The sequence below is a fragment of the Haliaeetus albicilla genome, chromosome 2 (genome assembly GCF_947461875.1).
Source record: "Haliaeetus albicilla chromosome 2, bHalAlb1.1, whole genome shotgun sequence".
NCBI lineage: Eukaryota > Metazoa > Chordata > Aves > Accipitriformes > Accipitridae > Haliaeetus > Haliaeetus albicilla.
Genome location: NC_091484.1, coordinates 19,852,672 through 19,876,224, shown reverse-complemented (window position 1 = coordinate 19,876,224; position 23,553 = coordinate 19,852,672). Strand labels below are relative to the sequence as shown.

At 40.0% G+C, this 23,553-nt stretch overlaps 2 protein-coding genes across 2 annotated transcripts; one reads left to right on the top strand and one right to left on the bottom strand.

Annotated features, from left to right (window-relative positions):
* The first annotated feature begins 1,479 nt into the window (after positions 1 to 1,479).
* On the top strand, positions 1,480 to 8,914 carry RP9 (RP9 pre-mRNA splicing factor). Its single transcript, XM_069809052.1, has 6 exons — positions 1,480 to 1,730; positions 3,146 to 3,176; positions 3,983 to 4,112; positions 4,423 to 4,514; positions 5,982 to 6,043; positions 7,204 to 8,914. Exons 1-6 carry the CDS (start codon positions 1,510 to 1,512, stop codon positions 7,454 to 7,456), a joined length of 789 nt encoding a protein of 262 aa, XP_069665153.1. The 5' UTR covers positions 1,480 to 1,509; the 3' UTR covers positions 7,457 to 8,914.
* A 3,421-nt stretch (positions 8,915 to 12,335) lies between these two features.
* LOC104323560 (uncharacterized) lies at positions 12,336 to 21,344 on the bottom strand. Its single transcript, XM_009927271.2, has 5 exons — positions 20,885 to 21,344; positions 18,216 to 20,147; positions 17,089 to 17,214; positions 14,927 to 15,049; positions 12,336 to 13,706 (listed from the first exon to the last, which is right to left on the bottom strand). Exons 1-5 carry the CDS (start codon positions 21,030 to 21,032, stop codon positions 13,669 to 13,671), a joined length of 2,367 nt encoding a protein of 788 aa, XP_009925573.1. The 5' UTR covers positions 21,033 to 21,344; the 3' UTR covers positions 12,336 to 13,668.
* Between the last annotated feature and the right edge of the window lie 2,209 nt (positions 21,345 to 23,553).

Genomic DNA, 23,553 nt, shown 5'->3' with positions numbered 1-23,553 from the left:
ACCTCAAAATAAGCACCAAATCCTTGCAAAACACTGTGACAGAATTAACTGGACAAAAATAGTTTCCTGGGATCTGAAGTTACAATGGCAGCCACTTAGCTGAATACAAGTGAGAAACAAGACATGTGATCTTTCATCCCAAATAAGTAAGGTTTTACCAAGTAGAAGCTAAAATAATGTTAAAGTAGTGCTTGTTTAATAATATTATGTTGTTAAATAAACCCTAAGGTTGCTAATTGCCTTGTAAAAGATAGGCTTTCTCACAACTGTTTTTGTCTTACTGTACTTCAGAACCAAAGTGTGCTGCAATAGCAAGTACCAGGGAAGCATCCTTTGCCTTTGACGTGCACTTTTGAAGCACCAAGATGATCCCAGTTAAAATAACCTTCAATTCCTGTACTTCTAAGATCTAATTTTTGCGTTTCACTTGGCTTTTAAGCAATCCCTGAAATCTCACATGCCCTTGAACTTCAGCATGAGGCTAAAGTAGCAATTTAAACTTTGCCTTCCCAACACTGACCTGCCTCCATTCCTCATCCTGCAACAGAAGGATCATGGCTGGGGCAGGAAACTGCAAAACCTGGGGCAGATTCAGCTCTCTGGGGTTGCTCACATGCCAAAGAGGAGGGAGCTGCCCTTTGCTCTTCAGGCAGCTGTGGCCACTGCAGCATGGCCCTAGCCAGACCTTGCTGGGCCTGTGGCTAGACCCTGCCCCATAACCAACATGTCACCAACACACCCATTAAAAAAAAGAAAAGAAAGAAAACCCCAAAACTGACTCCATGTGCTCTGGATGCTGCAAGAAATGGCCCTGACCTTCCCCTCCCTCCATCCCCACGTATTTTGGCCTCTGGCAAGCGTGGCCTGTGACCCTCCCTGCACACCCGGCTGCTCTGCCCACCGCCCGCCCCCCCCCCCCCCCCCCCCGACGCCCCTCAGCTGCATCCCCAACCGTTCCTGAGGCTTTGGTGAGGGAGGCAACCCCCTCAGCCTGCCTGCTCCCCGACCAACACCTCTTGGCTGCCCACCGCCATATTCCCCCTGTGCCTATCCATAGCCCCGCTGTGTAAATGATTGTGGCACTGAGGTATTTTTTGTTGTGTGGTTTGTTGTTGGTTTTGTTTTTTTTAATATCGGTGTTTTGAAGGCGCAACGGTCCACACGTTGTTTTTAATCCCCGCGAAGGGTGCCGGGGGTGAGCGGTACGCAGCTCGGCGAGGCCGCCCTGCCGCCTCACCGCCTCAGACGACGGGCTGCGGCAGGGCTTGAGCAGGGCCGCCCCTCACGCCCAACCGGGCCCGCGGAGTGGTGGCAGGAGGGGAGGTTGCGGCGCGGACAGCCGTGGCGGAGGGGGCGCTGTCAGGCCGAGCCGCACTGCCGGCGCCGGAGGAAGGCCGCGCTTGGCCGGGCGCGCCCCGCCCGGGAGGGGAAGTGAAACCGAAATGCGCAGCGGGGAGGGGGCGGGCGGCGTCAGCCTCGCCGTCCGCCGCGGCTCTGGCCGCCGCCCCGATGTCCCACAGCGCGCGAAGGGGACAGCAGGAGGAGGAGGAGGAGGAGGAGGAGGAGGAGGAGGAGGGGGCGGAGGAGGGAGCGGCGAGGGGCAGCCAGGCGCGGCCCAAGAGCCATCTGGAGCCGGCGGCGAGCGGTGGCAGGACCCAGGACCGGCATGAGAGGAAACGGAAGAGGCAGGAGGCGCAGCAGCTCCAAAAACTCCAGCATCTGGAGTCCTTGTAAGGAGCGGAGGGGGGGAGGCTGCCCGAGGGGCCGGAGGGCGCGCAGTCCCCAGCTCCGCTCCGAGCCGCCCCCCCCGCCGGCATTTGGGGCTCGTTCCCAGTGCAGGGTTGGGGTTTTGGGAGTGGGGGGGTGTTGTTGGTTGTTTTTTTTGTTCCCCCTCCGGCCCCGCGGAAAGCAGGGGCCCATTCCCTTCTCGCAGTTGCTGCTCCAGCTCCGTCAGATTTTAAAAACAGGGCCCGTGCTTATAGAGAAGCAGCTCTGTGTTTCAGTCGTGTACCTGCTGCCTCTCTCCGAGAGCAGCCAGCCTCCCCGGTGGCTCCGGCGACCCGAAAGCCGCTAAGGCGGTACAGCAGCATCCCGACAGGGCTCCGGGGCCACTCTTTAAACTGCTTGGGCGCTTCATAAGGATTTGGGGGCGGGCGGGGGAATGGGTCTCTTCCAGGTTCCTAGAAGTCTCGTAGGTTGCAGTGTAGAAGCAGAGGTTGTTCAGCCGGTTTCCACTAGGATGGATTAAAAAAAAAAAAAATAGAAAAGGTTTGAGATCTGCCTAATGACTTCATCAGTAGCCTGCGGTGCTGTAAAAGGTTTACGCTATTTCATTGGAAGAGGTTTAATAGAATAAAAAGATCAGAAGGTTCACAAGAATGTGATTTTTTTTTCCTTTCCAAGTGGAAGTAAAATTCTGTTTGTTATGAAATGCACTAAACAGCACTCAAAGTTATTGTTATAAATATCTGTTCATAGTGCGTTGGCATGTAACTCCTACGCACATGCACTTTCTCAGTTGCTATGCTCAATGTAGCACCTGCTTGCTATTTGGATTTTAATAAATTTTATATGTACTATTAACTGCAGAGCAATGCTGCAGGAAAGGTGGTACTTTGGTCCATAAGGTTCTGTCTTCAGGTTTAATACAGAGAAGAAGATGAAATTATTATTATATACTAGGTTTGGCTGGCAAAGCTAGATGTAAGGAACTCTCTGACTTGACATTTTCAGCCAAGTATGTCTCTTTACTCCAGCACTGCTGAATCATAAATTTGGATCAGTGAGATCTTGGGGAGGGGTGCTACAGAAAGAGGAGAGAATTATGCATTTATGGTAACTGAAGCTGAATTGGATGTACCACACATCCCTGTAAAGCAGTGCAAAGAAAGTAGTTGTTCCCCCACAAGAATATGAATCTGAAGGGTGTTTGCAAGAGATGTGTGTGGTGTTACGACAGACACTCTGTCTCAGCCTGCTTGCATCCAGGTATCCGTGTTTTGCTATAGTTCTTGGTGATTATTGATAAAGTAAAATTTAAGGGAAAATATGAAGGTTTTAACTCTATACCATTGAAATACTGTATTTTCTCAATCTATTTGTCTGTGCTCAGCTGCAGAGTAACAATATTTCTATTGCTTTTCAGCTATGAGAAACCTCCCCCAGGGCTAATTAAGGTTGGTAAATATATTGCAGTAAATTTTTAGCATTACAAGGGATTTTCACACAACCTGTCTTTTAATCTTAAGTGTCTACGTTACCTGTATAAGTTGCAGAGAAAATTAGATGCTTCCAGGGGAAAGCTCAGAGCTCCTCACTTACAGACCAGCCTCTTTGACTTGGTGAATCCAGAGTGAAATGCCCAGAATTGGACAGGATGATACCAGTTCTTTCATCACCTCTTAATACGCACACTTAATGCAGTATTTAATAGTGCAGATAGAAGGGAGTCATTTATGGTGAAGCAGATTTTCAGTTTGAATGGCATCTTTTCAGGATTCTTTTCCATTGCCTATGCTCAAATATTTGTGTAAAAATACTTTAATAATGATCATTGCTTTTGCCAAGTTTATATACCTAAGCCATAATCTAGTGCTTTTAACCTAAAAAATACTGCTCTGTGTTGTAAAGGCTGTTTTAAATCGTTATGTCTTGTTAGCAGGAAGAGGAAAAAGAAGTCTCTCCTTATCTGTTAAGTTTTCATTTATATTATTTATTTAAATAAATTACTAAAATACACGGGAAGGAATGGAATTAATATGGCAATAAAATTCAGACTGGAAAATTCAAGGGTGAGGGAAAAAGAAAAGTACTTAATGCTGTTAAAAGGGTCAGGTGTTTTGGATCCTTTATGTGTTACAAGAAGAAGAAATGTTACAGGGGGAATAGGTTCCATATTAAGTGAAGGCCTGCACACTTGGAGTATTAATTTTTACAAAGTTAAAAAAAAAAGTGATTTTATTGTCCTTGTCTTTTTCTATAGGAGAATGAAATAAAACCAGAAGACTGCATACCTGATGTACCAGGCAATGAAAGTGCACGAGAATTCCTAGCACATGCCCCAACAAAAGGGCTTTGGATGCCTTTGGGAAAAGAAGTCAAAGTCATGCAGTGTAAGGCTGAAAATATTCCAGATGTCATTGGACCTTCATATAGCCATCCGTATACTCTGGGGGAGGGCAGAATGTCTGGTGGACAGATGACAAGGTCCACGTAGATTGGCATCACATTGATACAAAAGCAACGGGTATCTTGAAGGCTGTAATAGCCTTGCATTTTATGGATGTTACATTTATCAACATAATATTTGTATCTCTCTGTTCCAACAAATCAAAAATACTTTGCATAAATATGGGGGTTTTTTTCTTTTCTTCTTCTGATCTGGCTCAGAGGTGGAATTCACTGCTGCTTCTCTTTTTAAAGGTTGGAGGTGTAAACGTTATGGACACAGAACAGGAGATAAAGAATGCCCATTCTTTATTAAAGGCAATCAGAAATTGGAACAATTTAGAGTAGTGAGTACAAATACTGTAGTATTATTGCTTGTATTTTTTAATACTGATGATGCATAATCTTGCAAGTGAAGAGAAGCCTGTTAGATGATGCTTTATTAAGGACTTTTCCTCTGTCTGTACTATAATATGGATGCCAAAAATCTTCTAATAAAGAAAAATAGCTACAGATGTGGTTGGATGTTTGACTACTTTGCAGAAAATCTGCTCTTCAAGAGGAAAATTAGTAATTTTTACATTTAAATTGGAAATCTTCAAGAACCTCTTTCAACCATTACATTCAGTTTTTGTGATTAAAATGTCAACGTAATAAAAATTGTTTAGCCAAGCTTGAGCTGCCCATATTGCAGCTGCTTCAGGCCTTCCACTTTTACTGTGAACAGTCACATCATGAAGCCTGTTGTCTAGGTCTGTAATCCAGTAGTCTACAAGTCTGATCTCTTGCTACATGAGGCTACATCTCAGTTCTGCAGATTCTTTCTGTGTGACCTCTTTAACTGTTCCTGTTGCTCTGCATTGTTAACCTATATTTCAAGCTGTCATCACTTTGTGTTGTATGTCCTCATTTCTATCCTTGAAAAATGTAATCTGGGCTCATTCTGTCCAGATACTGGACTTGTACCGATTGTATGCTACTGCAAAGAGTATTTTTAGCCCTCTCCCATGACCAGATATTCTTCATTTTTCCTCAGGCTTCTTCTCTGTTGCATCAAACTCTTGCTGTACATCCAACGCCCTTCATGGTGCATTCCCAACACCTTTATTTGCTACTGAAATTTTAACTCCCACCTCTGGTCTGCATCTGATATCTCCTCTCTGTTGAACTTGTTTACTTAATCTTCCAACAGAAACGATCACCCCATCTTTTTGCCGCATTCTTGCATGGCATAAGCTCACCTTAAATGTCTGCAAAGTTTATTTGCTATCTTCCTTCACAACTATCTTTTGCTGCAATGCCTGTTTAATTTTAAAATAACCAATTTAAGAACCAATAATGGTAGCACATAGCATGCTAGGACAACTCCAACTTCATTATCCGTTTGTCTTATACTGCTTGCTCCTTTATTCCTGTGTGTTTGTATCCAAGTTTTTAAAATATGCTGTAAGGGCACAGCTCATTACTTTGAACTTCAATATTCCACCTCTGTCTAGCTATTCTTGTAGTATTTGTATGGGGTTCTCTTAGTTAACTGTGATTGGAGAGGGCAAGAGGTAGTATATACCTAAGGAGAGTCCCCTTCATTGGTGATGTAACTAGATAAGCTTTTGCTAAAGTAAGAAAAACAGTTCAGATTAACAATATTAAGTCTGAGAGCATACTTGTGAATCAAGAGCTTGCTAAGTGTATTTCATCTTTTGATAAAAGCCTCTTGCATTGTGTTGCTTTGGTTTATTTTTTTAGGAAATAAAACAGTCAGTGATAAATACTTTTATTTACCAACACTGGATTTTCTGTTTTCCACTTTAAAGGCACACGAAGATCCAATGTATGATATAATAAGGGAAAATAAACGTCATGAGAAAGAAATGAGGTAAGTGTGTCTCTGTAGGAAACTGCATTTTCAATTTGGTTTTCTTTTGATAACATGATACTAATGTAGAGGTGAAATTCTGATAGAAGCTTACCCTTATCTCAGAACATTTTTTTAGTGACCGTTTCTTTATGTTGGCAGAGACTAATGCATTTCTACTTTCTCAGTAATCACTCAGTAATACTTCCTACCTCTTTAATTCTATTTGCTTCTATATTTTTTCCCAAAACAAAGTTTAAAGAGGAGTCATATTCAGTTACACAATAATATTCAGGTACTTGGGTTTAGTTTTGGTTTAGGCCTAAAAAAACAGTTCGATTTTTTTTTTTTTTAATTTCACTGACTTCACTAAGGTGTTTTCAAAAATTCAGTGCATCAAAGTACCTTCAGTAGACACAAAGGGGTGGGTTTAGAAAGCTAGTTCTGGGCACCTGATGGTGTTCCTCATGTAACGTTGATATTCAATATATAAAGCAGCAGAGTTTTTAATGCTTTCTTACTTGAACTGCATCAGTGAGGTAACTGAACAAACTATAGGTAGCCCATAGACTAGTACTGCTGGTGTGGGTGCGTTGCTTTTTTTTTTTTTTAAAAAAAAAAAACAACAACAAACAAATCCTTGGAGCAGGTACTGAAGACAACAATAAAATAAGCAAATAGTTTGTCCCCATTTGCCAGTAATCCATGAACGTTCAAAGGAAGAGTGCCTGTCAAAAATACCTCTGCATCTAAAGTGGAGTGTACTCCATCAGCTTCACTGACATCATCTATGGATCAGCAGGACAATGAATATCAAAAAATCATAATCCCAATATGTATCTGTGTATGGATAAGCATAGAACTTATTATGGTGGCCTGCTGATAGCTGTTGCCTCATTGTTTTGCATACATAAATATTGGCCAATAAGCTAGTCTGCCTTTGATATCCCGTGGGATGGAAAGTCCCTGAGAACAGAACATCTTCTTGTCTCAAAAGAGGTTACTTTTATCAGTCTGTGAAAATTGTAATGGGTGTGTAATTCAGCAAAAGAGGAAGTATTCCCCTGCCCTTTGCATGCAGCTTCCATTTTTCAAGGTAGGAAGGAAGCAGATGAAAGCTAGAATAAATTATTACACGTAGAGAGCTAGAAAAGATTCTCATTCACATGTTTTAAACTCAGGATACAGCAACTGAAGCAGCTCCTGGAGGACTCTACCTCCGAAGATGATGATGATAGCAGTGATGACAGTGATGAGGATGAAGGTGGCAGCAGCTCCACTTCCTCAGAATGTAGAGATAAACACAAGAAAAAAAAGAGAAAGAAGGAAAAGAAAAAAAAAGAAAAGAAGAAGAAGAAAAAGAGAAAGCGTAAATCATCTAAATCTAATGAGAAGTCAGAATCTGACAGCAGTCAGCTGCTGTATGTTCCTTGACCCCTACTTGCAAACTGCAAGGAAAGATCCAAAGAATGAGGAAGAAACCACCAGAAAGGGCTTTATTAAAAACTCAGAACATACAGATGGTTACACACAGCATCCTACACTGGATGTCCCTCTTCTGCCCCTCTGCAGTGCTGCAGCCAGAAAGAAGAGAGCTGCATTAAACAATACTCAATCAACCATATCTTTATGCTGTAAAACCTGTGCTAAAGGTCATCTGTCTTAGTCAAATCAGGCCTCTGCATTGCTGTGAGTATGAGCAGGAAGCAGTGACTACCAAGGTATTGCCAACAAATCTGCAGAATTAGTAGACTGTCTATGAAGTGTCTTTTCTCCGTGAAGTTTTTTATTATATACAAGGCCTCATTGTAATGGGACTGCTGTTTGCACCATGCAGAGCACTGAGAGTTCACTTGCAGTGCTTTTATTATAAGCAGGTTGTACTGTATTTTTTGTTCTCTGCATACTGCCTATGTGCTGAAGTTCAGCGTACTTATCCTGTATTGGCAGCTAGGGAAATAAAGAGCGCTGTTGAACGGGGAAAGAGTTAATCAAAGGGATTTACTTTAAGACAAAATTGCAGTGTCAGCAAGACTTGGGTTTTTTTGTGTAGCAAAATCTCAACATCATCACCGTTAATGTGCACAGTTCTGTAAGACCAAACCATAGGAGTGGGAGCCAACTGTAACAATGTTAGATGTTCAACTTTACTGTAAGGAGGTGGTGGTTTTAGTTATTCAAAAAGGGGGTTTTCATGTTAGAAATGGAAAAAGATTAATTTCTACATATACTTCAGTATCAGTTGTTTTGATACATTGGAGGTTTTTTTTCCTTTTAAAAAGGCTTGGGGAAATAAATTCCAACTTATTTTTTATGTTTACTAGATTCTATGTAATAATATTTTATGAACCATCCCACAAGAATATAAATGTATAAGGCTTTCAAAATGGTTTTCAACTATATGCGCATAAGCCACAGAACAGTAGTAAAGAACTTGTAAGCAGGAAGAAGGGAAAGTTTCGTGTACTTAATTGACCTTGTGGACTGACCACACTTTTCTTTTAAATAATCTTGCAGACTCGACTAAGAAAGATTGAGGTAGCTATAAACTGCATTAGAGTAAACATCTCTTTTTGAAACCTCAAGGTACAGTGGTACAAAGCTGTGATTTAAGGACCTAGATGATACATACTGGTACTTTGCAAAAGGAGAAAGAAAAATAGGTCTGCTTTGAAAGGAGTAGGAAGGACTTATATAGAACTTAGTCTCTGTGTTTATGCTTATATTGGAAAAAAAAAAAGCATGATAAAGCTTTAACATTAGTAGAGTGAACATTAACAGTGAAATCAAGGAACCATAGACTAAAATGCCTTTTTTTTTTTTTTCCTCCTGAGAGCTTTGGAAAAAGAGGACAGGGGAAAGTATACATTAAAATGTGTTTTCTCCCTCCTACACGTCTAAGAGTCATTTAGTAAAAATGACACACCATTCCTTGCCAGTCATTCACAATACGTTCTGGGGAAAAACAAGGTAGTCAAGGCCTACTTACAAAAAGATCCTTTATCTTATTCCCAGAGCTTGAATGTGGAGTTGTGTTTTATCCTCCAGTATTATTTAGTAAATCTCCCTGTGATTTACTGGTGGCTCCTGATAGTTCCCTGTATCAGCATCATCATTGACAAATTCAAAGCTCCTGGCTCTTCCACCAGAAAAAGATTTAACATCTGAAATAGCACAAAGAGATTTATAATGGACTGGTTCTCTGCATTGCCACATTTGCTGCCGAGAAAATCCATGTGTTTATAGCACTAGTAATTGTTGGACAGATGCTGAAAGCCACAGCTACTATTCACCTGATGCATTCTAAGAGAATTCTTACTCAAGTTTGTCTAGAGCAGAGCTAACCTAAAGATGTCTTCAGTTACTTCAGCTTTTCTCATTTCAGATTCTTCTGAAGTTTGGTTTAATAAAAACAAATTCAGTTTTTCCTTAGTCTGTCATCCCATTCCTTGTTAATGGGTCCTTCCCATTTTACCTACCAGGGTTTACTATTTAAACAATCCAGAAAAATACCATAAAAGACCATTTCTAACTTGTATCAAATGCAATTTAAACATTTGAGATACCAAATCACTGTTCTGTGCCAGACTAAAGGTCTGTTTATACCAGTATGTGTTTCTACTCATGGTCAATAGCAGATGCCTACACAACAAAGCAATGCAAACTCTAGTGGCATTATTTCTATTATTTCACTGAAATGTTGTCTCAGCCCCTACTGCTTGTAGTGCAGGTACTTTGAATCATAGGTTATATCTTAGTGTTTAGTAGCCTTGGATATATTTTTTTTCTTTTACATCCAGTTACTTATTGTAAACTTTGCAATTTCCTTTGGCAAGGAACTCTACAGATTAATAATTAATTGGTGAAGAAACATAATTTGCTTTCACACTGCTTCCTACTAGTTTCATTTCATGAACCCTAGTTCTTGTACTGGAAGGCATGTGAACAACTGATTTATATTAATTTTCCCCATATCATTCCCAGTTTCATAAGTCTCTATCATATCCCATACATAAAGATTATAGTAGGTCTTTACTGAAATTCAGAAAAGTAGAGCCAGTTTCAAAATTAAAGCTGATGGTTTCAATAGAGTAAGATTTCTAGTAATGCTGACTGGCAGCCAGCGCTGGGGTGCTGAGAAACATGATTCATTTCATCATTTAGCATTTTAAACAGCACCAAAGCTGGCATTTAAGAGACTGTAGGTCTTTTAGAAATATGTAGACTAGAGATAAATACCAACAACCATTTATATTAATGGAAAATGATTCTATTTAGGAGTAAATCCAGAAAGCAGGATAGGAAGCTCTAGTCTTGAAAGAATGATTAGCCTTATGTTTTAAATCTTAACCATTGGACTATTTAATGTTTTTGTTTGAACAACCAAATTTTTTCTTTCAAGTGATCCTTGCCTTTTTTGTAAACATGTATATTTCCATTTGAAAGTTCTGTTGAAGCCTGAGTGGTAGTAATAGCATAATTGTGTAGTCCCACGAATCTAAGTGTGAAATGTAGCTACAACATACCTTATAAGCAATACAGCTTCACAGGTCTTCAGCTCCCAGATCAGATTATCTTAATACTCTGAACCATTCTTGTCAGAAAGATTATTTCAGCAAAAATACTGACATCTGTCTTATTTCTTTGGCCATGAAATTACTTGGGGTTTGTAGTCCTGTTGACTGAGATGGCTGGTGGCAGTGAGTTGGTCAGGAGAATCTGAGGACTCTATTTTAAAGAGTGCATTTGCTTTTCCTTGGTATGCCGACAGTTAGCATGCAATGAGTGGGTGGTTTGGTTTGGTTTTTCCACCCCCATTGGCTCCTGTTTTCCATTGTTTGATTTTAAAAGAAAGACCTGTAATGAATCTTTTCCAACATAAGGCAGAAAACAGGACATTGTAAAAGGGAAAGCTTTATGCCATCCAGGTGCTACCAAATTGAGAATTAAAATACGGAATTAAAACCTGGCAAGCCAACATAACCCCCTGCCTCCACATCAGTGATTACACCACACCCACTGTGCAACAGAGGTTGAAGCTAGATACAAATAATGATTTAGTAATTCTGAGTCACAGACAGTAAGTCTATCCAAATAAAGCTCCAAGTATGGCAGTCACAGAGGCCTCCAAGGTTTGTTACTGGTATGCCAAGCAGCAAAGATATTCTTCAGCTGCCCTTCAGTAGATGCTGCACGAAGCATGTGAAAAATTCAAAGGCAATGCAGTACTACTACAGTTACTAGTTCACAGTACCACCAGCACTGCAGTTAATCACTGGGCAATCTAGCTTCAGTGGTAACAAAAGTTGACATATATGTGCATCTGTAAAACTAAATCTCAAATATCACTTGGCTAGTTACCTGGCCAAATAAAAAGAGCCTGGACTTTAATTCACAGCCTTTAAAATGCAATTTGTACTTCACAACCTTTCTGAAGCATGGCCGTTTTACCTACTGGAACATTAAATATAGTGTTAAGCCAGTTGACTTAAGATGTAGTCCACATGTCATCCACACTGCCGAGTGAAGAAAAAGCCAAGCAGAAGATTTAGTTTTAAGGTCACAGCACTAGTACTGTTAGAGTAGAGTACACCTCATATAACATCATCCAAGAAGTATTTCTGGAACACTAGAACATTCATGCATACTACTTTAAGCATTGGTGTGGACACATAGCATGGGTACACTACAAGACTTTAAGCAATTAGTTTAAAATAGAATTTGTTTTCTGACAAAGAGCTGTCTAAACACTCCTACTGCTACTCCCTCACATCTTGGGAGCTAGCATCACCAGGCCCTAAATTGCTTCTACAACTGGGTAGAAAGCACAGACTAGTGCAAGACCTGTGAAAGGATGACTAGCATGATCTTGGGAGTACCTGTGAAATATTAGCCATTGCCAAAAATAAGAGTGACATCTAACTGTGAGGTCATGAATATTCCTTAATCAGATAAGCAGCAAAAGACAAACAGTTAAGTCTGTCAGCAGAATTGGCTTAGTATTCAATCCCAAAGCTACACTCAAGTTCAGGGAAAAAGAAGTCAATCCTTACCTAAGAGTAATTCTCAGCTATAACTGAGACCCCTTAGGTCATCACTCATAGTCCTCAAGTTGAAGAGATTCTACCACTCATTCTGCCATCAGAATAAAGTCTATCCCCCTCCAAGAGCAGCATGTTCCTGTATTAGATATCCAAGAGCAACAGTCCTACATTTCGAGTATTAAATAGCTCCATGCTTGAAGTAATTCCCTCCCTTGTTTATTCTTTGAGGTTCTGATGCAACAGAGGTGTTGTGCAGCACAAAAGCCAAATAAGAATTCATACTCTTTATTTTCTTGCAGTGCTTAGGGTAGAGAGGAAATAACTCAACATCGCAGTGTTAAAGTGGATCCTTTCCCCTAACAGCTTGGGGTAAAGGCTATAATTACAGTAGCTCTTTAACAAGTAAGCAAGTGCTATTAAAAATAATAGATAGGGATCACCTGGGTAGGGAAACCTCAATACTCCTCACTGAGGGAAAACAGCATAACAGGTCAGACTAGTAATAGGTAGGCACAAAACTTGAATGCACTCACAGGAAATACTACTTTTATCTGTGTAGGTTAGTCTAGGGCACAGACAGAATAAGAACATTGGGAGAAGAGGCAGAAGACAAGTCCTGTCCATTGCCCCCCACCTTTTATTAAAGAAAAACTTCTTTTAGTTTCCCTGCCTTTTTCACTCACAGTACCACTTTATTTGGGAATCATCCAAGAACAGCAGTATCATGTTTTTTCTTCTCACATGGTGATACTTGAAAAAGATCACACATTTTTGAGCTATCCACCTCATCAGCCTAGATCAGCCTATTTCCATTATTCATAAGATAGGTCAGCAGAGACCTAGCTTTATCATCCTAGTTCTATAAAGAGACTTTCCTGCAGTGAGTTGCCAAGGACAACTTCTACTACAGTTGATACTATCAGTAAGAAGTCAGGGAACAGGGCACACCACTGTTGTAAAAACTTCTGTTTCACCTTCAAAGTCTATCTCTCCAGCTCAGGGTCTCCACAGAAAAAGAAGGGGAGGAGGGGGGAGCATCACATCAACGCAGTGCTTTGGTTTTAGTCCTCAATCATGCATTTGAAGAGACTAAGATCTGAGGAACTGCCTTGAAACTTCAAGTCAGCACTTGACTTTATACAGCTTTAACTATATTCCTCTACACTGACAAAAACAAATCTAGCCAAAAATCCAGCTGATGGAAGAAAATCTTGTACTTATGTCCACATCATATAGACAAACTATGATATGAGATGACATTGACAGGCTTCACAGTCCTGCAGAGCTTAAGAACAGGGCAGCAGTAAATGGTATGCTATAATAGTATTGATGCACATACATCCCTGTCATAAGCTTTTTTGCTTCCATGTATAGATGGAATACAAGAAGTCTCAAAGTGCAGTTCTATTAAATTTATTATTTAAATAGTGGACATGCAAGTTGTAAAAAGGTGACTTCAGCGTTGTCCTCAGTCTTTACAGTGCTACTTCTTACCCTTTAAGAGTGCACAGCACAAAGTATACAAGAGAATAATAATTGAGTTTTGAATTTATGCAAACCTCCTATACAATTTTTTTTCCCCTCCTGCCCCAATATTTGCAGTTATCTCTTCTTATGGAGGAACTTTCTTGTTCCATGTCCTAAAGAAAAAAAAAGAAAAAAAAAGGAAAAAGATTAAGGTATGCATTCTCCCTCCAAATAATATATGTCAATTTGCTTCTAAAGACCGACTGGACGCCAGTGATTGCCTTTTTCTATTGCAGGAGGAGACACTGATGGTTGATACTAGAACTATGTACTCAACTTCCCAGCAAGGATAAATTCTGCAGGAATGGTGTTGGACTTCAGAATATCCCAGTATAAGGGATAGATAAGAGTTCCATATGAAACTCATAGCATATTTTCAGTGTGCTCTTGTAACTACATTGTTGAACACGTCCAAGAAACACCATTTCTGGGGCAAATATAAGAAGTATTTTGGGATTATGCAAGCTTCCTGGATGGTTTTACTAAAAAGGATCAGAAATTAAAGGTTTAACACTGATGTTCAAATAATCTGACTTCAGGACTGATGTCAGTTTTGCTGCAGTTTAAGTTTTTGTTTCCAACCTTGCAAATACATGGAAGTGTAATCCTCTGTTTAATCTATGAGAAAGAGACAGACTTTAACTTGAATATTCAGTCAGGAAATACATGAGTTTGCTTAACTATGCCAGCTTGTTCTTTTCCAGAAGGAACTCCGATCTTTTAGGTAGCTTCTTGTATGTAATGACCCTTTTCAATTTATAACCTTTTCAGACTCTCCCACAAAAGCATATTTGTTATTCAACCTGCTTAATGTTTTTTTTTTTTTCCCCTTCCATTGTTTTTCCCATCTTCCTCCAAAGCAGGAAGAAGTCCCTACTCCATAAAGTTGAAGTTCTTAGGAATTATCTGTATGCATTGGTGTTGTATCAAGTTACAGTACTTTGGCTGAGACAGACCTGTAGGTTAAAGAAAAGGATATACTGCAAAGTGACACAGGACTCAACATATAAAAAAGTTAGTAGAACAGTTTGAAGATCAACTAGACTAAAATAGCAGGGTTTGGTGTGTTGTTCCCCACACCCCCCCCTTCCCTTAAATAAAGAGAAGGAACTTAACCTGGTCAAAGCTACAACAGTATTCATAGCAAGGTGAGTAAGTGTTCAAAGTTTAGCTTGCTTTTTTTCCTCATCTTATCTGCATACATAGCATTTGCTATAATTTCACAAGCTATCCAATATCCTTGCAGTTCAAACCAAGAACCATTAGTTCCCAAGACAGTAATGGAAAAAATGCTTATAACAGTCATTTTTGTAGCTTGTAACTGTATACCAACCTTTGTGTACACTGCTTTTGAGCATCTCCCATGCTGCTTCTTCTGCCTCACATCTTGTGTCTCTGCGTTTTGAAGGTGGCTTGCCTATTCTTTTCTTCTTTGGTTTAACCAAAGGTGGGCACCCTAAATAGCAAGATACGACTGGTGTTATTTCTCCAAAGCATAGTCTTAAAGGAAATTTAAGCTTGACTTTCCCCAACTGGTATGTAGTGTTCCTCTTTCTCCCTTCTCTCTATGTGCCCATTTTAGTGGCAGATAAAACTGACACTACATATGTCAAGCAATAGTCTTATATGTCTACAGTATTTAATCACTGTTTAACCATAATTCTGGATGCCTTTTATTTTGGTCATAACTTGGATAGGTGTAAATGTGGCAAAAAACCCAGTGAGAGTTGGGTAATTCTGCTCTAGTTCACTTTTCAAGTGTTCGAGACTATTTGATAGCTGTCCAAGTGACCCAACTCACCCATTGTCTTTAAAAAACTCAATTCTTCAGACCTGTTAAGTTGTGCACCACAGGTACACAGTTCAAGAAATCAAATTTAGCATCAATATTACTGCTAAAGCAACATATCTCATTTAGCCAAACCCCCTTACTTGCAGGGCACTTAAGATTAACTTGAAGAAACGAGTCCTAAGATAAGCAACATTTTAAAAAGGTTGTAATTCTACTAGCACTTCTGAGGCATCCATTGGCATGAACAGCATTCATAAGAAACTGATTCCTGCTTCCTAATACTGAATGTGACAGCTTCTGCAAACTACATAGGCTGGAAAAGGAGGAAGAGAAAGCAGAGAGCAACACAAAGTCCAAACATCCTCAGTATGCTGCACCATCTATGACTTGAAAAGGGAGAGGGGACATGCTAGAAGTTAAAGGTAACAATATTTTAGAACTATTTTACTGTTTTTATGAATTGCTGTAAGGAGCTAAGAACAGTGCTGCTGAAGTAAAATGTTTTCATCTTTCATAGAGCAGGCTAGTATAAAAAAAAAACACAACAATTTGAAGAAGTCTGTGGATAGGAAGGATAGAAAGCTTCCAATGCAGGAGACAAATCCCAAACCCCAACATACTCAAGCAGGAAAGCAATGCAGAGAGAGAACTCTAAGGAATACACTCTAAAGAATAGTCTGCTGGGCTGTTGATACAGGAAACCTGATGTATATTATCACTGAACTGAAGAGAGGCAAGTCATCAGTCTGTTTGGAAAATAACTTCACACTCCGTTATTTGATAGAGCAATACTGTGATACTTGAAAGCCTGTGACCCAGGAGAGTAGTAATGCTCGGACTACAGCAAATTCTACAGTTGTTCCAACAGCACTTACACCAAGAAACACCCTTGAAGAACATCTAGAAAGAGAGCTGAACTCCAAGCAGACCTTAATTGTAAAAAACCAAAAAACCCCCAAAACCACACCCCCCAAAACCCCCAAACCCACCTCCCCCAAAAAACAACAACAAAAAAACCCCGCCCAAACCCCACAAAACCACAAACAAAAACCCCACAAGCAAACCCAAAAAACACACAAAAAGACACAAAACCATTCTGCTTTGGGAGGAAAGAAAAAGATATTGGAAACTATCTAACCTTTTACTTTGTTAGAATTAACTTTGAATTGTTCATCTTTTCCTTAACCACATCAAGATGATTTGCACTCAGACATCCTTTAGCAGTAGGGGGACAAGTGTGGGTCCGTGCTAGTTTCTCTGAACATTGGCCTATATAGCTATCACACAAATTCCTATATAGGAACATATGTTCTACTCATCAAGATTAGGAACTACCACTGTGTATGCACTCCAGAGAAGCATTATCCAGGCGAAGAATTAATACTACAGTTTATGGCAGTAACAACTTCGCAAAAATAAAGGCTTTGCTTGGCCACATTAAAGCATTTGATGCTTTGATTTCCCATGGTATCTTTAAAAAAAAAGGTACCTATAATGCATCCTTATTCACATGTTTGAGTTTGAGAAGGACATAAATATACCCTGAGATGTACTGACTGACAGGCATTTCATCAATATCAGAACAATGATAATTAGTTTTACTATCTTCAAATCTTATCCCAATATCATAAGCGTGCTGTTTTGTATCATATCCTTTTGAATATTCCTTAAGAACAGAAACACATTGAGGAAATAATTTGTACCTTGGTCTTTGCTCTTGGCTGGGGATGAGAGACTACCATGTATTTGGCTGTTAAGTTTGGGTTTAGCACCACTTCTAATCCAATACTCTTCAGGTAGTATCCTCATGTTCTCCCTTAACAGCCTTCCTAGTAAAAAAAAAAAAGTTGATTTAAGATCAGTATTTAGTTTTGCTAATGTTAATATACTGTTTGATCCACAAGTCAGAGTGCAAAGCTAACTACTGAATCTAATTGTAAGAGTCTATTAAAATAAAAACATAGTTTTCTGGAGATCACAGTTGACAACAATTACAAGCTACTTTAAGTCTACAGATTTTGAACAAAGAAAATAAACTTTAAGAACACTAAGCCTGTTATTAGATCACCCTGGTTTAGATGCCTTTCACAATACAAGACTGTACTAAACAGCAGCCACTTACTGAAGTACCCACGTAACCAGTTATGACCCCTGGCTGATAACTCTGCTTAGTCTCAGTTCAGATGAATCCAGTTTCTACTAATATCTACCTTTGAGTAAATAAATTGTTCTTTTCCAGATCAAATTTAGTATAGTTTCACACTGATTTTATGAAAATACAGCAAACCTTCTGTTGCTAACAGTAACAGAACAGCAGCTACAATAAAAAAAAAATTAATGGTTTGACACCTCTTCTGCAGAGAAGTTACACAGGGTATGGCTGCCAGATTATAATGAACTTAATCTTGTTTAAACCACCTGACATGGATCTGTGATGAGAGAGTCGGAATGTTTGTATAAATTTAAATGCTGAGTTTCCAAGATATTATCAAACAATGGTAAATGTGTAGTTTAAATAACCTTCAGCTTTTCAAATGAAAAAATTGCCACTAATGTCAGAAAGTTAAGTATATCAAACTCAAAGGAGAGTTCCTGCAAAATTCTCTGCTGGTTGTGAAGATGGAGAATCCTCATGCAATAGGTAAAAAATTGCAGTGAACCCCTTTTGCCTCAAAAAAAAAATATTCTGCAGTATTTCTGGCTCTAAGCCACACCTCAAGCTACAACATTCTCCCATCTGCCCACTGGTTCAAACTACAATTTGCAACTGCAATTAGGTGTTCTTTGTGTGTGCTATTAAACAGCACTTTGTCCTCGGCAATTAGCTTACCTCCCAAGAATTTCCGTAGCATTCGCTGCTGTCCAGGTCCTTCTCTTCTTGCTGTAGGCCTCTTTCTTCCAGAATACCCATAGTCACTGTACACAACTTCATCTTGCTCTTTCTCCTTTGGCTTGTAAACTACACCAATGTTTTCACCAAGCCCACTCCTAGTTTTTATCTTCTCTTGAGCAGGCCAGCTAATTAATTGAGCCGGTATAGCATTTTTAGGTGGCTTCCAAAGCACCCTCTGGCCAACTTGGTAGAAACGTCCTTTACTAGGTGTCAAGAATCCATATGGAGTGGCTTCTTGAAAGAAATATTCAATTTCATCCATGTCATCCTCCTCCTCCTCTCCATCTTCACCTTCCTCCTCTTCTCCCCTCACAGAGTATTCTTCAGAGTCCTCAACTTCTGACAAACTCTTAGTTGCTTTTTTGAGAGAATTGATTTTTTTCTGACTAGAAGATCTAGGAAGGCCTACCAGCTTTCTATCTTTACTGTAAGCCTCTTTAATCTTCATGGTTGAAGAGGTTTTGACATCTTGGTCATTCAAGCTGTTCATCTGCTCCGTTCCTACCACTGCATCTTCATTAAGGGACCCGCCACTTTTAATTTTCTCTTTCTCTAAGCCCTCTGTACTTTTCTGGAAAGTGTACGTGCTTTTCTGAAGCACATAGTCAGGGACAAAATAAGACACTGGGGCATTATCAATTGATGAGCCTTCCTCTCTGGAGGACATGTCATCAGAAGAAAGACTGAGTACACTTTGACGTTTTCTTTGTGGCAAACAAACATCGTAGTTGTAGTTTGTGTCCATATGGTCCAAATAAGCCAGCCAACTGTTAGAGGGAACATACTTCTCAATTGATTCATCACACCAAATACTTTTATCTGTTTGGCTTTCATTGGTTGTGCTGTGGCTTAGATTCAGGTTTTTCTGCTGAAAATTCAAGTCACTCATTACCTCCATACTAGATGGAAGTAGTCCTGCTTGTTGAATAAAGCTGGGCTCTTCCTGAGAAGTTTTTGAGCCTGTAGATTTTTTAGAGCTAGATTTCTTAGCTACTACCACATCCTGTCTTACCACTGGTTGATCTATGCTAACAGATCTTGCCAGCTCTGTGATTTGCACTGCCATGGTTTCACCTGGGGGCGACTTTGCCCATTGACTTGTATTCATCTGCTTTTCTGCATCCAGCTTCACTTCATTATTTTGGACCTCTTTTTCTGGCACAGTTTCAACACACTGTTTTGAGGGGAGAACAGCTTTTCTTTCATCTAAGGAAGCTCCTGGCACTGTTTTCTCCCCTTCTTGAGGGCTATATATCATTCCTTCACATGAGCTAACAGAAAATAAGTCACGCTGCACTATATTCTCTGGGACTGGTTTACCACTTGCCACATCATACAAAGGGATAGTTTCTTTAAAGGACTTCCACAGTTGAATAGCTGGAGAGCCATTTCCATATTCTATCCTCACTTCTTCCTTCTCAAATGCATAGCTTCCAGTAGGAAGACTTCTATACTGTGCAGAGCTGGAAGGGCTCCTGTTATGAAACTCTCTGTCTACCACAATGGAAGATCCAGATGAATCTTGTTTCTCTGAAGTACTTTCAGTCTCTGTACCTATACCAGAAGAAACACAGGCTGTATTTCCTGCATCACAACCTTTCGTTTCTGTATGGATATCTTGGTGGGGTTTTTGCTTGTTTTCAGGCTGTCTAGGATCAGTCTGTGTTTCCTTTGTCTCCATTTTTTTCCCAGGGGTACTATAGTGTCTAAATCTTGTTGCATGATAAAACATAGGGGAAGGTGAGGGAGCATTAAAATAAGGCCTTCTGTTAATTCTTGCATGCATTGGATGCTGCGGAACAAAAAATCCAGGGTACTCATGGAACGCAAGAGAATAAAATGGAAAATATGGATTTCCACTTCGGAAGCCTAGACATTGGGGATTAAAAAAAAAGACAAATATATCTTCTTTCTGAAGTCATTATGATTAATATCTGCTTGCATTCACAGGGACAGCTACAAGATCAGACACATAGGCAAGTAAAACACTCCACCTGTCAATGCTTGGAAGCAAATCTGGTGCAGAAATCCAGAGAGAGTTCCTTGTTATGGAACAGCTTATCTGGACAGCTACACTTTAACCAGAGGTTGATTTTATTCCTTGGAACATATACTAATTAGCTTTCCATACTTTTTAAATTATTTTATGGACTATGCTATAGCATTGTCTTTGAAAAAGACAGCTCCAGATAGAAGTTAACATAGGTATACTATTTACAAGATACATTTAACAATATTGTTTCTGTGTGGATTTTTAAGTTTATATTTACCCATACCTATAATGCATGCATGCATGTATGGAACTCATATAAACATGCATATTAATTGTTAGGCATATTCTAGAGCTCTGTATCTGTAGGATAATGATTACTTAATATTTTGCTTAGTTTCCATTCTCCAGAAACAGATGCTTTCCAGCACGCAAGCTATGCATTTAACTAATATTTCAGAAATCAGATCTTTGATAACCAAAACATTAATGTAATGTGTTTGGGAGCTACCTTAAGCTCCCAAGAAGCTTGTTAACACAGATACACATTTGTTTCCTCCACTCTAGCAGTAATTTACTAAGCAAAGCTACCACAGATAGCTCTTATTTACCTTACCTGGAGCAGGTACACAGTACGGACTATATGCATGACTGAGGTACCATGGATTTGGAAAAGGCTGTTGTGCTGTTGGCTGTGCATAAAAAAAGGGTCTTGTGTGGTTTGTGGAATATGCTCCACTTTCTGAAGTTGAGGCAGTATTCATTTTTTTTTTTTAATCACTGAAAGAAATAAATGATAAAGATTAACCACTTTAAAAACTGTGTGACCTAATGATTTTTATGCTCTGTCAAAATTCAGCAGACATTCCTCTCCCAGCCCAATGAAACCAGATCTTTCCAGAAAAAAACTACTGTCTTCCAAACAGAAAGTAGAAAACTGACATTACTATCAAGGTCAAAGATTTTAGTTCTCCTTTGCTAAGCAAGCTTTTGTATGCAGCTTTCAATATTAGTGCTTTAAGCCAACCTTATAACACATTTTAAAGCCACAGGACAGTCACACGACCAGTAACTTTAATGTAGTCTTATATATGCACATCCACCTAAGTCAGTTAAAAAGTAGCCTTCAGTCAAGTAGCCTTAAGCAAGAGGCCTCAAAAAAAAAAAAAAACAACAAACCCCCCCCCCCAAAAAACACCAAAACCACCCCCCCAACCCAAAAACCAAACAACAGAAGGCTTCACGCATCAGAAGTTTGGTGCTTTGTAAAGAAAACACTTCTTAATGCCAACACATATAGTGTATTTGAGATCACAATAAGAGCTCTGTTAATTCAGGATTTGTACTTTATAACATACTTAAGAACAATAACAGCTAACATAAACCAAATATTTCAGTGACACCATGCTTCCTTTACTTAAATAATAGGTAACAAAAAAAAAAAGAAAAATCCTTATGCATAATTTCAAGTTCAAAGCCATACAAAATTCACAAGACAGAACTTCCTCCTACACCTATGTATTTCCTCAGTTAACCAATATACTAAGTTCAGCCCATTCCAACCCATGCAAGTGATACAAGCCTGTCACATGTAGCTTACAAGCAAGAATAAAAGAAATTGGAGAACACAGAAGATATAGTGACTACACACACACAAAAAAAAAAACCCAAAACAAAACAAAAAAAGAGAGAGAGACAGCAGCTCAACTCTTCGGAGAACTTAAGCACTTCAAAGTTACAGATAAAAACTTGAATTCAAGACCTGTTACAAACTAGCACACAGTTCAGCCTAGAGTTTCAGAAAGTTTTCAGAAGCACTGGAGCCCTCTTCAGTTTCCATCTAGAATGGCCTATCTAGCCCTCTCTCTTAGACCAAAGCTCCCAGAATTATTTTGGCCTTTGGGGGGGGGGGGGGGGGGGGAACGGAAGGACCCAAACAAGCAAAAAGGAAGCCCTACAAAAACTAAGCTATTCCTGCCCCATTAGAGCCCCTCAAAACAGGTCCATACTGCTGCTGCTTACAGCCCAGCAAGAAACTAACAAAGTCCTCAGCTCATCCTCTTTATGGCAGGCAGCTGCTACTTGTCCACTCCCCCTTCCACCTGAGGCTCATTTAACAGTAGCGTGGGGGGCCTTTTTCCATCAACCGGTGGGAGGGACAATCAAAACATGAAGATAGGAATAGTGGTAAAAGCCTTCAGCTGGTGTACAGAAAGCTAGCAGCCTCATATTGCAGACATTTAAGCTGCATGCCTAAGTGAATCCAGTATTTCCCTTTTGTAATGCTGGAACTTGTATTTAAAACAAACAAAACAAAGGCGAATATTACCAATCTTCTGCTTAAAACTACTGTTAAAGATGCGTTTTGTAGGAAACCCCCCCCACCAGACAATGCAAGGCAAAGTTTATATTTGTTTTGAAAGTTTACCAGTTGTTCAGTACTGAGTAAAGGGAGCAATGCTCTTCCATCCTAACAGGGCTGAGCAGACTGACAGATGTGATGTTCTTTCCATGTGAACAAGGGAAGTGCTTATTCCAGTACAGTGTACTCTACCAAGCATAACAGAAATTTATGAAGTGTGAGGTTGTAATCTGACTCTGCCCTGGGTCTTTACAGGAGATGGGAATCTGGGTGGCCACTTGGGAACTTCATGTGTCTGAATGACAGAGCACCGGTATTGGGAGAGATGGTGAGAGAAGGAAGCACAACGAATGTGAGAAAACTAAAGAGGTGTGGATGCTTAGAGACCATTTACATTTCTAGGTTGGGAAATTCCTGTAATTTCTGGGTTTTTTGGTTTTTTTTCTATAATGTTCAGGTTAAACTTGTCCTTTGCACTAAGGCACAAACTACAAAATGCCTGGGAAGCATTACTGATCTCGTTCCTTGCAGACCTCCCCAGTCAAAGCCTGTCCTTTCCATTGAGGGCAGCTCTTGCACTTTGTGTGCAGGTCTCTCATGTGCCTGGTCTGGGATGCTTTGAATCCCCAACTCCTACATTCGTCAGATCAAGTTTTCACCTTTTTAAATTCCTAGCCCTTCTCTTGGTGGATGGACCCAAAGGGAAATAAAAAAGAAAACAAAAAAACCCGACTCCCTAGCTTTTAAAAAGTTGCCTGTCTACAGGATTTTCCCTTCCCTTGGGCCAGACTTCGGCCTTCTGCCTCCTCCCATCTCCCTCACCCCTGTCGCTTGGCAGGCTCAAGGCCACCACGAGCCTCAGGCGGCGTTTCCCCAAGGGGCAGGCAAACCTCGCCTCTGAGGCTCCCGCATTTGACCAAAGG

Coding starts and splice junctions, on each gene's coding strand:
- RP9 (XM_069809052.1), top strand. CDS start 1,510: ATGTCCCACAGCGCGCGAAGGGGACAGCAGGAGGAGGAGGAGGAGGAG. Junction 4,515..5,981: donor AATTGGAACAATTTAGAGTA/GTGAGTACAAAT, acceptor TCCACTTTAAAG/GCACACGAAGATCCAATGTA. Junction 6,044..7,203: donor CGTCATGAGAAAGAAATGAG/GTAAGTGTGTCT, acceptor TTTTAAACTCAG/GATACAGCAACTGAAGCAGC.
- LOC104323560 (XM_009927271.2), bottom strand. CDS start 21,032: ATGAATACTGCCTCAACTTCAGAAAGTGGAGCATATTCCACAAACCAC. Junction 20,148..20,884: donor GTACTGTGTACCTGCTCCAG/GTAAGGTAAATA, acceptor CCCAATGTCTAG/GCTTCCGAAGTGGAAATCCA. Junction 17,215..18,215: donor GCTACGGAAATTCTTGGGAG/GTAAGCTAATTG, acceptor TTTTTTTACTAG/GAAGGCTGTTAAGGGAGAAC.